This window comes from Ursus americanus, chromosome 17 (genome assembly GCF_024610735.1).
Source record: "Ursus americanus isolate L20-20 chromosome 17, mUrsAme1.1.p, whole genome shotgun sequence".
NCBI lineage: Eukaryota > Metazoa > Chordata > Mammalia > Carnivora > Ursidae > Ursus > Ursus americanus.
This window is the reverse complement of record NC_142143.1, coordinates 44,591,678-44,608,739: the sequence shown is the minus strand read 5'-3', so window position 1 is coordinate 44,608,739 and position 17,062 is coordinate 44,591,678. Positions and strand designations below refer to the sequence as shown.

Sequence of the window (17,062 nt, the reverse complement as noted above, 5' to 3'; positions counted from 1 at the left end):
CATTTTCACATGTCTCGAAGTCTCAGAGTGCTCTGTCCCGCTCACTTACTATTATGGGATCTCTTCATGGCATTGAACAATATTTGATTTTAAAAAGAAATGGATAGACTTTATTTCTTAAGAGCGGTTTTAGGTTTACAGAAAAACAGCAGAGAGTACAGAGTTCTCATATATCCCCACTCCCCTACTCCCCTCAACAATTTGCCCTATTAACATTTGGTATTAGTGTGGTTACATGTGTTACAATTGATAAGCCAGTATTGATATGTAATAATTAACTGAAGTCCATAGTCTCGATCAGGGCTTGCTCCTTGGGTTGCACATTCTATGAGTTTTAAGAAATCCATGAGGTCACGTATTCGCCACTACAGTATCATACAGAACAGTTTCACTGCCCTAAAACTCCACTGGGCTCCACCCACTCATCCCCTCCCCTGCAACCTCTGGCAATCACTGATCTCTTCACTGTCTCTGTGGTTTTGCCTTTTCCAGAAAGTCAAATACTTGGAATCATATGTATGTCCACTATTTGATCAAAAAAAAAATTACTAACTTAATTATTGTCTGTGTCCCCCTCCAGAGTACAGGCCCCACAAGCATAGGGACCTCATCTGTCTTGCGCTCTCCTTGGCTACAATGCCAACCACAGGTCCACAGTGGATCCTCTGCAGGAATCTGTGGATTGAATGAGTGGATGAATCTACCTGCCAACCCACTAGAGAGCAAGCACCCATACTTTTGAAACATTCCTTTCTTGATTTGTTCCGGTGACTTTGGAGCAGACTTATCCAGGTTTCTGACTTTTACAGTGGTGCTTTGCAGAAATTGGGAAAAGAATAGTTGTTGTCTGGTCTCAAGTGGTTGAGAGTGTGGCCACGACAGGTCCTCTTGCTCAGGAGACCAATATGTCCTGTAGGGATTTATCCAGTCATGCTGGATATGCAGGAGCTCCCTGAGTTAGAGATGCAGAACCTGGATCGTGTCCTACAAGGTAAGAGCAAACTCTGCTCTGCCCCTTCCCTCCTTGCCTTTGCTCTGCTCGATCTTATCCCTTTCCTGCCTGAACAATCTCTACTTTTAGCACCCTCTACCTTTTCTATTCTCCTCTTCCTTGCATCTTTTCATCTGTGAAGCAGAAAAACACTCTAATTGTGACTGACAGAGAGAAAACAGCACTCAAGATTTCCTATATTAAGGAAAAGAAGAACCACATATTTTAAAGCGCAATTAACTATAACAAAAAAACCACACCTTCTAAAATACTAAAAAATCCCCAGTGATCTCTGCCATAGTTTCCCTAAAACCTCCAACCTTGTCTCCTTAAATGCTTTCCCTTAATCTCCACCATTTAATACACAAAAACTGATTTTCTTACTCAATTCTTAAATTATTCTTTTGTTTATTGTGTCACGATTTCTAGAAATCTTTCTACGAATCTTCCCATAGGAGACAGATGCCTCTGAATCCGTGATGATGGAAGCTCGAGGATGTCCTTACTACTTCCTACATTTAGACTCGAGGAAATACACCCATCATCCCCCTATTCAAGGCCTTAATTGTTTTATATCCTTCAAGTTTAGACCTACACAACCTCTGTCTTTCCCAACTAAGCCCTAATCTTTCTAACATAACCCCCTTCCCAGCAGGGGATGCATAAGTGAACAAAAACCAATAAGACACTTAGCAACACTATTGGCTGTGGAGAGTAAGTAACATGATGTCTTTAGGGGGACATTTAAAAGCTAAGAAGGAATATTTTTGAAAATGTACAAAATGAAAGAGAACATAGCACAAAGGAAAAAAACATTAAAACCCATTTGTAAACTTCAAATATTTTAAATTACATCACAGAATTTTCAAAAGAATAAGAAAATCTTACCAATGTATTTGAAAAGTATCTCTTAACTCATTCAATACCAAATAGCACTGCCTAGTTTAGTGGATTTATTCTGGGTTCCTTTTTTTAATTAGAAAATACTTTTAAAGGCTACACATTTGTAATTTGTAATTTATAGAGCTATCTGCCGTGTATACTTTCATCCTTTCTGTATTGATTCACCTAAAAATTTAGTTGACAGTGAATGATCTGGTCTTTGAGCCTATAATCATCTCCTTTTAATGCCTAGAATTTTGTAGAATGCTATCTAGGTCCTTTAAAAATAAGGAAATCAACCACTATTAAAGACGTAAGCTTGCCCCTAAGACATGTTTCTTTTTCAATTTTTTCCTGAGTTCCAATAAAGAGAATATAAAAGAAAAAATAAAGTAAGTCCAAAGTGTACCCACAAGACTTTAATGACTTTGAGGGCTCCAGTGAGCTGGGTAAATCACTTTCTAAAGCTTCACTCCAGGTTGATCAAGCTATTAAAAGCCTCATCGCAATCACAGCCTTACTCTGCGCAGGTCAGAATCCGTAATTCCATAGGTTTTCCTTAGCTATCACTCTGCCGTCAGGTAGGAATATTCCCCATCTAACAGGATCGTAGCTTTGCTTCTGTTCCCAGGCTTTTCAACATTCATTTGAATGGCAGTGTATCCAGTAATATTAAGCAGTGGCTCAGGAAGGGATAAAATATATAAAGAAGCAAACTTACCATCAAACACGTTACTATAATAACAAAGATGCTGAGAAAAATGACAACAGCATAAAATCCTTCTTTGCTCCAGATTTTGTCCGCTTCATGCTGCCCTTGTAGAACATTTTTCTTTAAAAGCAAAACAGAAAGTCCAACGTTAAATGAGAGTTTGAGCAGAACGGCATTCTTAGCAGACACTGAACATATTTTCAGCTTTATTCCATTCAGTGTAGTAGAACACACCTACATCCCCCGCAGCCAGAGCTGCTTCTCAAACTGATCTAAGACAAGGACTGCCGTCCTTATACATTAAGGGATGATGTTATCTCCCGTCCAGGAGCAAGCATGCCTGACACGGCAAATTGGATCCCGGACTTTGTAAATATCCCTCCACCAGTCTCTCTCGGAAATTACCTGGTTCATTAAGTGAGGGAGTTCTGTTCTTTTCTGTGTTGAGGAAATTGTTTCTGAAGCTTTCCTTACTCTGTTTTAAGTCCCCGCCCACAACACCAACACCCTGGCTTCCATGCAGCTCTTGACTTTTAAACAAAAGTGAAACAGGTGCAAACAAAATCTCATGATGCCTTTATAAACAGAGCAACGATGTCGGCATCATTTCCTTCTTTTTTTTCCCCTCTTTCATCAAATCTTTTTTTTCCCCTTTAAATGCAGTCCACTTTGTCAAAATCTGATTAAATATCACCTCGACCATACGAAGTGTTAGGATATAATATTTTATTTAAAGCAACAGAGAACATTGAAAAGTCTAGAACTGTTTGGTAATAAAAGGTAAAATAAATAATTTTATTTATGCTTTTAAAATTGTTTGGCTTACTTAGTGGGTGAAAGGGTGGAGAAGAAGCCGAATGAAAGGTGAATGAAAGTCTTAGATTTATACCTACTAGTATCCCATCTTAGAATGCAACTAAATTTGATAATTCAGTGAAATTTATAGAGTTATAGTTAAGGAAACTTCAGCTTGAAACCAAATGGTCTACAGTTAGGAAAAACATAAATGCTAAATCAAGTCAGATGCTTCTGCACCTTTAAAATTCCGTTTTGTTAAATATTGCCTTTTATTCCCTTTAGTGAGAATACTTGTCTGTCCTTGGATCTTGTCTCCCACAACTAAGACTTGAGCAACAGAATATATTGAATGATGAAAAGCCACATGGAGCAGAGGTCGTGGAGGATGAGAGGTTATCTCGGGCGCACCAGTGGCAGATGAGTGCCCAGCATAATGTGATCCCTGGGGTGACCTCAGCCTATACCACGTGGAAGAGAAGATCCACCTAGCTGATCCTCATTGACCCACAGGATCATGAGAAATCAATAGTTGTCTCAAAAAAAAAAAAAAAAAAAAGCCTTGAACAAAAACCTGTCCTTGTAGGTGTCTGAACTTTGAAATTATTGCTAGTTATTTTTCAAGACTTTTTAAAAAATAAAATACATTCCATGTTTGTAAATTAGACAAAAAGAATATTTGCTTTAAAAAAAAAAACTACTTTATGAAAACTTTTATCCTGGAACTCAAGTGAGTGTTGCTGGGGACTTGAACAAAACAAAACAGAGGGGCGCCTGGGTGGATCAGTCGTTAAGCGTCTGCCTTCGGCTCAGGGCGTGATCCCAGTGTTCTGGGATCAAGCCCCACATCTGGCTCCTCCACTGGGAGCCTGCTTCTTCCTCTCCCATCCCCCCTGCTGTGTTCCCTGTCTCACTGGCTGTCTATCTCTGTCAAATAGATAAAAAATCTAAAAAAAACCCAACCAAACAAACAAAAAAACAAAGCAGAAAGGATTTTAGAGTTCAATTGTGATTATAAAAATGATTTGAGGGAGACTCCTAATGCTTGAAGGAGTTGAGTTTCTATTTCCTTTGCTTATAAGACACTGATATGCTCACCATAACATCTTGCCTACATTCTAAGACACAGACAAATTCATTGATACAACAAATGATTTGTATATCTTATTTTTTAAAGATTTTATTTATTTATTTAAGAGAGAGGGAGCGAGTGGGTGGGTGGGAGGATGAGCAGAGGGAGAGGGAGAAGCAGGCTCCTGGCTGAGCAGGAAGCCTGCCATGGAGCTTGATCCTAGGACCCTGGGATCATGACCTGAGCTGAAGGCAGATGCTTAACCAACTGAGCCACCCAGGCGCCCCGATTTGCATATCTTTTAAAAACATGTAAGTGGTAAGTTGAGAGAGAATCTGAAAATACTTGCTCCATGAAATGATTAGAAACCAAGTATCCTGCTGGAAAGGAAGTCTTGGATTCAAGTGGTGACTTGTCTTTTACTCTTTGATCTCAGCCAGATCGTATTTAATACAATGCCTCTATAAAATAGCTGGAAACTAATAGAAAAGAAAACTCTTGTAGAAATCAGGTATAAATATGGAAATGAGTTTTTTACAGGCACTAAATAACATCTATTGCTTGCTATAAAAGCAAACTAGTTAAGCCTTCAAGTAGGCAGCCTAAACTTGTCAAATTTAAGTATGAGGATCGGAGCTTTAGTTCATGTAAAATTTGGATAAAAAGGGGTGGTTAGGTGGGTGGAAAGAGATTTTGTGTTCCTAACCTGATTTGCTTCATTTCTTTTTCTTTTTTTCTACTATAGTTCGACACCTCCTGGAATATATCAACATGTTCCTTTCTGCTTAAGACAAATCTGTTTTGTTTTCTCTTTTAACCAAAGCGGTGATGGTGGAAGAATTAACCTCCTACCCCCACTCCCCCACTCCCAGTTAGAAAGGCACATGTTTTGAACTCCTAGAACTTAGTCACTGTACTTTCTTGGTAAATAGATTTCCTTCTGAGTCATGCTATTACTGCTGAGCACTACTATATTTGTACAGAGATCTAAAAAATTGATAAGGACAGGGTAATAAATGGAAAAGTTTGTAGTTAAGATCCCACAAGTCAAAAGATTATAATCCACATGAGTCTCCAATCTAACTGTTGCATAAGGGGCTGGGGGTTCAATAATGCAGAGGCTCCACGGTCAGGTCAAGCCCAATGCCACTGTATCTTCTTTACCTCTTATTCCACGGCTACATCTGTCTACGTCACTTTGCACTTTAACTTTGTTGCAGTGAAAAAAGTTACCGGGTTTTGTTTTAGACTATTACTTAAAATTTGGACAGTTTCCTCTATCCATAACACGGCTTCTCTATATCCTGTTTAATAATTTGATGCACTATAGTTGTCTTGTTGGGTTTCTTTTTTATTAAAAAAAAAACAATTCTGATCCCGGGTGGTGGGAGACACCCCAAATGCTAGGAGAGATGAAACAGAGACTTCAAGAGCTACATCTTTTGAGAAGACATGAGGCACACAGAATAAGAATGAAACAGAAATATAAATTATCTGGTTAATTGACTGAATTAGGCAGATAAATGAGGTGTATCCTACAACAATATAATTTTGTTCGATAAATGCCCAACTTCCACTGTATTGTGCACAAGGTGAACAATTCGTTCTGAATGATCTGACACATGTTAACATTAATTGCACTCCTCCCCTGGCATTGTAGGGCCAGGACAATAATTCTTTAGATCGCTGGCTCACGTTCCACTTTCAAGGAATACGCACCATACTCATGGGTTACAGTTATATTTATTTGGTGTGCTTTTTGCTCTTTGGAAATATTTCACGGAAGTTATTATGCAGCACATTTGCCTGCTATTTAAAGAAGGTAACTTTCTCCTTTGAAACATAAGACCCGTCAAGAGGGAATAATTGGGAATTACACAACAATGGCAAATCCTAAAAACATTTTTTTATTATTAGTGCAGAATTTACTGTTTCAATAGATAATTAATTAATTTAAAAATTTTAATTAATTTTATAAAAACATTTAAAAATAGAAGCTGAAATAATGAATTTCACTTTGTTTCCTTAAGCTTTAACTTATGAGGCAACAGGGAGTCTAGTTTTATCTTTACGAGCATCTTATAATAAAATAATATCGAAGTGCCTACATCGTTCTAGGTCATAAAACTATATAAAAGAAATAATGTCTTTTCTCCCAGAAAAACCTAGATTCAAAGTGAAAACACGGTGAATACACGAAAGTAATTCTCTGTTTGGTATTTTTGTTTCCCAAGAGTCATTTCTAATTAAAAAACAAAACATCAAAAACAAGCAAATAAAGAAATGGCAACAACAGAAAACGCATCCTTCCCTGAAAGTAATTAATACACGTTTAGAAATGGATGCTTTGAGACATCATTCACAGTGTTCTATAATCCAGATAAAGGATGAAAAACCAAAATACCAATATTCTTTTTTTTTTTCTGCTACTAAATATGTTAGTTACTATAGCACAGCTATAATTTGGGGATAAAAATGTGAAAGAATGGGTTGAGGCATAAGCTGTCATCACACATTAATGACAAAGATGAATAAAGACATGGGGAAACTCACAGAATACCACCAGCAGCTTAAATAAATATCAACAGATGCTTTGGCAGTGCCCCCCTGGACTGCATATGGCGGAGGTGACCCATGACCATAGGTGGTTTTCTCCTGTTTTCTGCATTACAGCTTCAGGTCAGAGAGTAATGTGGGTCCATTCTAGAAGCGCCTGAACAAAAGCCTCAAACAATCCATCTGTCCTTAGTGAAATGCCTCTTATATCCAACTAAAATACTTCCTCGTCTCCTGTAATGCAATATTTTCTAGATTCTAGGTTTCCTAGATTTCTAAATTCCTACATTTTCATAAAATATACCACATTTTGACCATCAAATATACTTCCATTATTCAAGCGTAGGGCAGACCTGTGGTCTACTGTGGGTTAATCGTCCTGTGACAAGCTCCTCATCGTCACTGGGCTGAGGAGTGTGGAAGGACAGACCCTGGATTGTGACTCGTTTTTTTGTTTGGTGAACTTCTCTAGGTTTGCAAATCTGGATGACTCAGTAAGCTGCCGTATTCCTAAAGCATTCAGAATGGCATTTCAACTCAGAACAAAGCAACGAGGAGGAACACCTGTAATATTCTCGGAAAGCTTACAGGAGAAGAATAAATTAACCCGATGGTCTTTTTACATTTAAAGAATTGTCCTCAGCAAGAAAGCGTGCAAGGCGATCTGTCGAGGGCCTACGTATGGAAATGGGGCTTGGTTCAACACAAAAGGGCGGCCCTTCAGAGTCGCGGCTGGTGAGGGGTTTGGGTGTTGCAGCTCATACTGACCCTTCCCCTGGCCTCTCCAAAGCAGGACGTGGCCTCTTCTTCCTCAAAGCTCCTACGGCTCAATGTGGTAATGTTACCCACACCTCCTCCTGTATTCTCCTTGGCTGCTTCCATCCTATTTGCCCTACTAGAATACAAACTCGTTGAAAGAAAAATCATATTTTATTTATTTGTTTGTTTATTCATTTATTTGTCCAACTGTGGGTATTACCTAGCACAGTGCTCGGCTATCGTGTGCCCATTATATGCCAGGTACCGAATGAAGGGACCGAGAGAACAGATCAAACGACATGGCACATGCTCTCAAGGAACCTGCAGTGTGGAAATCGATTCAAAGACCAAGACGGAAAAAGGGGCTTTTGTACTAAGCTCAATGAAAACCCGAGGCACAAGAGAAGGCTTTGCTGTACAGGAGACTGAACCTGAAACACAGACATTGGACGGATGCATCAGCCTATGCACGGCATGGAGGGAAGAGACAGTAGGGGCGTGTCGGCGACCTGCCGAGTCTGGAGGGTGTTGTTCAGCTGTTAGAAAGCCCAGGGCACAAAGGACCTTATATCGTATTAAGACAGCCAGACCTGATTCTATAGCACTTAGAAAGTCAGAGAAGAATCATGACGTTAGGAGGGCATGGCCAGATTTGCTTTTAGAATCATTACTCTGTGTGGCAAGAGAGAAAACTCCCGTGTGTGTGTGTGTGTGTGTGTGTGTGTGTGTGTGTGTGTGTGTGTGTGTTGGGGGGTAGGCAGAGCATGGAGAGGGCAAGGAGGGAAGCAAAACTTAACACAGCAAGACCAGCTGGAGGTTGTTGTCACAGTCGTGGTTCGACGATGAAATACATTTTCTTTTGGCCAATAAAACACTGCCCTGCACTCAAATCATATTTGGTGCCCACTCCGGGTGAGGACTTCCACATATATTTCTAAAATTTAATTCGTATATTTCAAGTCTATAAGATAAAAACTATACTTTTTTTTTTAAATTTTATTTTAACTACACCCATTTTGGAAAGGAAGAAACTGAGGCTCAGAGAGGCTGATATTATGCAGACAGACTAATCTCACAGAGATTAAATCACCTGCCCAGGGTCACAGGCATCTTAAGTGCTGGCTTTGGGATTCAAATTCAGTCTTGTTTCAAAGCTTTTTATATCACACCTGTGATATTTGCTGAAATGAGAGGCATTGTGCTTTCCTGCAAAGGGGAAGAGACTAGGAATCAAGATGTCTAGATGTCAAACGTTTTATACGCCACTTGCTTCTCACTTCGATGAAGTCACTTCATGTCAACCGGCCTGACTTTCTGCATCTATAAAAATGTTCACATACGTTCCCTCAAAGTCTGATTCTATGATTCTGTGGATTTAATTACATATATTTAGGATGATGATCATTCTAGCAAGTTTGTTACAGTGGGATGAAGCAGAAGTAAAAAGAAAAAAAAAGGGAGGGGGACTGAATTTATTCAGGAGTGAAGATGGTGGGGGCAATTTAAAAAGTGTCAAATTTAGAAAACACTATGAAGACTCTAGTCACAGTGCTTAAAATTAGGTGCCTCAGAAAACAAAGACAAAGCAAGCAAACAAACAAAAATACATTTCCAAATAATTCCAAGGTTGTGGACAACGGTGAGTATCTGGTGACCGTTTTGACAATGCAGGCAGTGGGGAGGACACCTGTTACGGAAGACAGATACCAGGGTGGTTTTTCTTTGATATTTCAGTCTCAAGCAATCAACTGGCAAATATATCCAAATGGTTTTTCTTCGATACAATTTACTGGATAAGTCAAAATAACTTACAAGGCCATAAAGATTTAGAGAAGAAAGTGTCTCAGAGTGGAACATCGATGTAGAAATAAATTTCCTTAAGGAATAAACATATTAAGCATGAAGTTCAGAGAATTCTGACCCTTAGGGAGATTTTTATTATCAAATAACACACAATAAACAGCTTTCATTTCGACGCCTCCTGGGATCAAGTTACCCTGTCATGCGAACTGAGCACGTTTCTAAATGAAATATTCCACGAACAACGTACCTCAGGGGAGACTTCTATAATTCCAAATTGGGATAAACTTTGATGTAAAACATTTATATTAAGTGAACGCAGCACCTCCTCGGACGGCAGAGCCTCAGAAGCTCCTGCTTTTCGGTTTGTAGGAGACACGAAGAGTTCAACACTGTTCTTCTTTCCCTGGTTCAAGCAGATGATTTGTGTATGTTAATAGACATTGTAAACAGCTTTGGGAAATATTTGCACCTTTTCTCTAGAATCATTAAAGAAAATTGGAAGCCTAGAAGCTCCAAAGGCATCTTGGAGAGCACGTGTGCTAGTTGTCTGGCATGCTTATTACGATCAGCCCAAAGCCTGAAATCTTCCAATGGCTTTCTTTTGAGTTTGTAACTTTATATTTCACTGGATGCTGGTCTAATGTCCACTCCATACTGTAATTTTTGAAATATATCATTCAGACGTTCCCAGACTGACTGTGTTTAAAGAAGCAGTTAAAAATCAAAGAATTCAATAAACCCTGATAAACAGTACAATTATCAGACATCACCACTCCATGTGTTTTTCTTCTAACTTGTACCAGTGCGAAGGCTGGGCGGATTAAGGAAGCCGATGAGCTTCGAAGTTGCTTCCCTGACCCTGTCCCCACCTCAAATATATTATACGTTACGATCCATCCTCGGGGAGCGCCTGGGTGGCTCAGTTGGTTAAGCACCTGCCTTTGGCTCAGGTCATGATTCCAGGGTCCTGGGACTGAGTTCCACATCAGGCTCTCCGCTCCATCTTACTCTTCCTGTGTTCTCTCCCTCCCTCTCTCTCTCAAATAAATAAAATCTTTAAAAAGAAATAAAATAAAATCTGTCCTTGGTAGAAATGCATCTGCTGTGCAACAATATCATGAGACTTTCCTCTTAGTATTACCTGTTAGTATGACCACATTAGCTGAAATGGAAACAGGATTTCTTACCATAAATGGCCGATACACCCCATACACACAAAACACCAACCACCACACAAAAATGGACATTGTCACCGACAGATTCTCCTTTACAGCTTACACAGTGCACTTATAGAGGGAATTGTTGCTGGTCTTTTCTTTTTGATACATGGAGTTCTTTCATGCTAGAAAATGTTCTTTCAATGCAATTTATCAGAAGTTCAGCCAGGTATAAAATGCAGTATCATGCTCACTCCGGCAGCACATACACTAAACTGCAGTCTCAGCGTACTCCTAGCAATCCAGAAAAAATGTTCCCGGGGACATCTGGGCGGCTCAGTTGGTTAAGCATGTGCTTTCGGCTCAGGTTGTGATCCTAGGGTCTGGGATCTAGTCCTTGTATCAGGCTCCTTGCTCAGCCACTCCCCCTGCTTGTGCTCTCTCTGACAAATAAATACATAAAATCTTTAAAAAAATAAAGTTAAAAAAACCATTTCCATGTTTGCAGGGGACATCAGACAATGAATGACTAAATATGGCATAGTGCTGATGCAAAACATGTTTATAATAATTTAACTAGTTCCTGACCTAACAACAACAACAGTAGGAAGAGATCACTTGTCTCGTGCCTGACACTCTCCCGAGTACGTCAACTCTGGTATCTCATTTAATACTCAAAACACCTCCAAGGACATAGATGTTAGGGTTATCTCCAGTTTGCAAATGAAGAAACTTAAGTGTCTTGCCTAAGGTCACACCTGGGGTATGGCCAAGCTGGAAATGGAGCACAGTTCTGCCTGCCTTGGAAGCACGCGCTCTTCCTCACCGTGTCCAGCTGCCTCTGGCACCATCATCGCTCCCCCCGTTCTAATAACCGCTCTTAGAAACAGGCATATATAAATGCCGCTCACATTCTCTGAGGATGAGCATATGCGCCCCTACAAAGAGCCATCATGCTCATTAAATCTAGACACCTGAAAGTATATTTAAGATACCTAAGGGCACATTACACAATTTAGGTCTAGACCTAAGACATCTATAATACCTACGTCTTCTCACTTAAGCCAGCTATGCCCTGGGTAGAAATAACCAAATTAACTCTTTCAGATATTGGGGAATGTTGTATTTCCTCTACAATGGTACTGTGTTGAAAATTCGGGGGGTTTATTTGTTGCTGTTTTTTTTAAGCTTATTTAGTCCCGAGAAACAGTTGACTCACAGAATAAAAGTTATTATGGGGCCTGAACCAACTCACCCTCCACACACAGAAAAAATGAAAAGAAACAAAAGCTCTAAACCAAAATAAAAAGCAAATTCTTCTCCATAGGTGAAAATGCAAATACAGATGAAAGAGAAAGACGAGCTCCAGCAGGAACATCGGAAGTTATAGCCAGGAGAAAGCACGGGGAGATGTAAGATGATCCCGGAGTCCCTTCTCACAGGAACCTTAGGTAACCAGCTGTTTACAAAAGAAAATCCTATGATCTGAATTTGCCTTTCTTTGCCCTTTGCTCACACCCACCTTCACGGGCAGATGGGAACATGAAGTTGGATGACATCAAGGTTCCCAAACACTGAGGGAAGGGGAAAGAAATGATGCGAAGGATTGACAGGTAGGTCTGAAGTGGGTCCTCTACAAAAGACCCTTCGGTTTTACCTCGTCCCCACCCCACACACCCAATCTAAGTGTTCTGGTGACTTTTCAGCATTACCTATTCTTTTTTTTTTTTTCTAGTTTTATTTTATTTTACTTAGATTTTTTTTGTTTTAATTTTACTCATGAGAGACACACACACAGAGAGAGAGGCAGAGGCAGAGGGAGAAGCAGGCTCCCCTCGGAGCAGGGATCCCAATGCAGGACTCAATCCCAGGACTCTGGGATCACGACCTGAGCCGAAGGCAGATCCTTAACCGACTGAGCCACCCAGGTGCCCCGGCATTATCTATTTGGCATTCATTTGGGCTGCTGTCCTTAAGGATTGGTTCTTCTTTACTCTTTATTCGAAATCCTCTGCCTTGTGCATTCACTATCCTTCATCCTGATACACTGGAAGGGTTTTAATAGTTACTGTCTGGAGACGGTGTCTTCACTGATACAGAAGCTTTCCCTCTTAGGGAGAATATTTTGGGAGTACTGTTTTTCAGTGAGACAAGTATTTTCGGCCCCTCTGGTCAGGGTAGTAGCTAGCCTTGAACTATGAGAGGGTCGAAACTTTTTCTAGAAAGGGCCAGCCAGCAAATATTTTAGCTTTCAATTTAGCCAAAAATCTGTCGCAACTACTCAACTGCGCCATCGTAGCAGGAAAGCAGCCATAGACAATATAGAAATAAATGGGTGTGGCTTGTTCCAATAAACCTTCCCTTGCACAAACAGGTGGTATGCCAGATTTGGCTCCTGGGCCATAGAACTATAGCATGGGTATTCTTTATGATCGAAGCCTTCAACAAAAATCCAAGTTGTACTCAGGGAATGCAAAACGTAGGCATCTTACAATGAGGCGGTTGATGTGCACTTGCTGGGGTGAGACTCCTAAAGCTGCAGCCACTCCCTGGCGGAATAGCCGAAGCAAGGTTATGTTCAGCCTGTTCACATCCATTTGCAGTGTCTGAAAAATAAAGAAAAAAAAAAGATTTATTACAATAAATCTGTCCTTCAAGGCATTCAGTTCCTGACTGATGACTGACCAAAACCATTTCTGTGACTGATAAATTCATACCCATGGTACTTTATTGCATTTTTAGTGGAGATAAAATTAGAGGGACATTTTATGTGAAGTTTTAAATGATGTTAGTTAAAAAGACAGTGCAATCTGTCTAGCCATACTAAATAATGCAAATGAATAACGAGTTCATAAGGAATGTCATTGAAATGTGTGTTGGTCTTTAGTTTAAGTCCAGATGACAGAATGGCATATACAGCCAACTACATTTCAGCAATCCAAGCGCCTTAGGACATCTTTAATTTGTGTTCACACACGGTCACACGCTGTGTAAGTTCCATAGTGCCTGACTTGGCAGTTTCTCTATATAGTGACCCGATGCCAGTGCAAGGCAAAAGAACAAGGTGTAATACTGCATTTTCGAACTCTAGTAAAGAAGCCAATGGTACTGATAATTTGGTTTAAGGTAAACAGTTGTTATTCAATTGTTTGGGCACACACTCTTAATTTTCAGGTGATTTTGGAAAAAAGACAACTAAATGCTTAAAAATTCCCCAAACACAAATCAAGTTACAAAATTAATAATACAGCCTTTATTTAAGCCATGGGTGCTGTTACTACATTTAAAGCATGAACTAGTTAACTATGTATTTTCAAAAATGCATTATAATCATTTGAGATAGATATTTTGCAAGATGGGGAAACCAAATCTTTATGCCTTTCTTGTACTGCTTACTTCACTAACTTGACCACAGTTGGTTATCAATGACGGTTGGACGGCTGCAATAGCATCTATTCTATGAAGTAAAGCACACTTCTATGGGCACACTTCTCTGATAAAGAGATTGGCTTAGAAGCATAATCTACTGTGGTATAAAAACACTCAGAGGACCTTTTTATAGTTTGTTGTAAAAGGAGAATGGAACTGCTTTCGAGAATGTATCATTTTTTAAGGAAACAATACAGCTTCTATACATAAAATTAGTACAAAACTGGACCAAATGCTCAAGGCTCCAGAAATCAGAGAGAGTTGGGGGAGGTCAAAGGACATGAATCGTTCCCGGTCAACATGGCAGACCCATTGAAGTTTCAGACTGCTTTTAGTTTTAGGATCTTAATGCTTGCATTGGGTCAGGGGTCATAGAGGTTGGTCATGTTAGGAACCTGGAATGGGACTCCTTGAAAACAACTGAGATCCAGAAAGCGGCACAACCATTTAAAAACTTCAGCGAACAGCCCGATGATAAGGTACAGCTTGCTTCTGGAGAGGGGGAAAGGAGAATTATGTCGAGGGTAGGTAGAAAAGCTACATCAATACCATCAGTGATACTTTTTTTATTAAATAAAAACCATCCAATAGTACATAATTGTCTGCTATATTATTCTCTGTACTCTTCTATAGACTAAAATTCTTTCCAATCTAAAACAACATAACTTAATACCGAAAGTAAGACTTGAGCTCAATCCTGAAAGATGAGTTGGATTTGGACGTGCAATAATGAGGAAAACACTGTACTGTCAAGCATGCATTATGTTCTACGGAAGGATGCTTTATGGAAAATCGAAGAGATGAGAAAAACTCAGTCCACCTGGTGGTTCTGAGAAACAGAGGCTTCCTTTTGTCCGTTTGGCTCTGCAAGGCTGTGGAAACCTTCAACAGATAAGGAGCATTGCCCTGGAAACTTTACTCCTCTCGTTTCACAAGACCAAAGACAGGTTCCTCGGTTCCCGCAAATGCTGATTAGGAACCATTGTTTCCTGGCTCACCCCCAGTGTTTGCCAGGCAGGGCGAGCAGGCAGGCACTGCTCCTGATCCCCACGGGCAGGATTCGGAGCCAACAGTCGACGCTGGGAACTGAGTCAAGGGGGTTGTATACACACTTGAGAACTCAATTCCCAGGGCCATGATTAGCTCGAAGCTTGTCACTGTGGAAACAGTATTAAAGTCTAAGTTCCTCAGATTAAAATGGCAAATCGAACTGAAATAGCAAGTAAAGATTAAAAATCACTCAAAATGTCAACTTTCCAAGGCCAAGGCTGTGCGTTTGAAACAGAAAGTTAGACTACCTAACTGAAAAAGTGAGCTGAAATCATGAGTTTAAAAATTATGGTCATTTGGCTCCTTGCATCAAAACATTTGAATAATTTGCCTCAGTTCTCTGCTTGCCTGAGAAAAGCTGGCTTGTATTTCTGACTATTCCCCATAAAATGGTGATGGTAAAATGAAGCTCAAACAAGTAAATATATATCGGAAGGTCTCACACGTGCCAGACATTCTGTACGAGCGCAACTGAAGAAAAGCAAAGGATTCTAGACAAAATGAGAATTTTATTTCAGAGAAAATCAAAGTGTATGAATTCCTGTAGCTAGAGGACATACGTTTCTCCTTCCTTCTGGATAGATGCTAGAGACACGCAGCTTCTTTCCATCCTATTATGTGAAATCATAGCAACTGTGATAGAACATAAATTTCCATGGCAATAACAGCAGTGTCACAACTTCAAAGTTACCGCATAATAACACAAGATATATTCCAATCTGAATTCTAAACCCATTTAGTCACTTGTATTATTTAACACACAAATGATTTAAGCTTTTAATTTCAAGAGATTCAAATGCTCTTTCCAAATGCAAATCCTAAGCCATTTCACCGTAGTAAATAATGCAAATAGAGTTATTATCCAAAAACAATTGTGTATTTTATTGATTATTACAAATGCATATACAGGAAAAAAATGAAACATATTAAATAATTCAAAGATTTCAAACTCCATCTGTATTTAAATATATGAGCTCTGCCTTGTTAAGAGATTCCTGAGTCAATTCTCTTTACCTGGGGCCTAGGTTCTGCCCCCAGCTCCCCACCTCCACCCCCGGCAACCCCACACCCTGCAAAAAGAAATACTACTTTGTAATAAGACTTTCTTTCTTTGGTCACCGGATTGTCCACTAAAGTAATTGATGCCTATGAACCTTAGATATAAATCAGTCCAGTAGAATTGATTAAATCTAGGCACCTTCATTATGTTTAAATTATAAGTATGTGGTTGGCTTTTAGCAATTTATTTTTAAAGAACAGCTGGGTTATTTTTGCCTGGGAGGGTGGCAGGTTTCCAAATGTTAGACCTGTCGATATAATGCAGCCTGATCTGCCAGGTGATCAACCCCAGTAAGAGGACAACCCTAGTAGCCCCATTAAGATGGGGAAGGCCAAACGGCTCTCTCTCCTACTAGAGAGATGTCCTCAAAGCCCCTCAAAGATGTCCAGTCTCGGTTCCCAACAGCCAAAAAGGAACCCTCAGGACCAGGCCTCAGGAGGAATCTGCCCTATGTCTAACTTTGTGTGCTTATTGCTACCTGGGATCTCTAACTCCACATTATTGGCAAGGAGCCTCCCCATTTTGCTAGAGGTTAGATTGTCAGGTGAATTCCAGGAATAAAAGCAAATTTTCTCTGTTTATGTCATTGAACCAACTGGAAAACCCTGACCTATCAGAGGCATTTTATGCAATTACCCAGTCCCTTCTTACAATTCTGTGTTGTCCTCTGTTATTACTTAGGTAGTATTTTATTTTTATTTCCATATTTCACATTCCCACCTTTCTCAGAATTTTACACTTGCTTCCTTCTACATGAATGTTCCACTTATACTTCAAACTCAATATCACCCAAACT

General features: G+C 39.8%; 1 protein-coding gene across 1 annotated transcript in view; it reads right to left on the bottom strand.

The window, feature by feature from the left end:
* Window positions 1–17,062, bottom strand: part of PTPRR (protein tyrosine phosphatase receptor type R) — a 238,570-nt gene that overhangs the window by 95,364 nt on the left and 126,144 nt on the right. The window contains exons 3-5 of the mRNA XM_045789581.2: window positions 13,220–13,333; window positions 9,818–9,973; window positions 2,595–2,705 (exon numbers count right to left, since the gene is read on the bottom strand). Of these exons, the coding sequence (XP_045645537.2) occupies window positions 2,595–2,705; window positions 9,818–9,973; window positions 13,220–13,333 (381 nt within the window). The remainder of the gene's footprint in view (window positions 1–2,594; window positions 2,706–9,817; window positions 9,974–13,219; window positions 13,334–17,062) is intronic.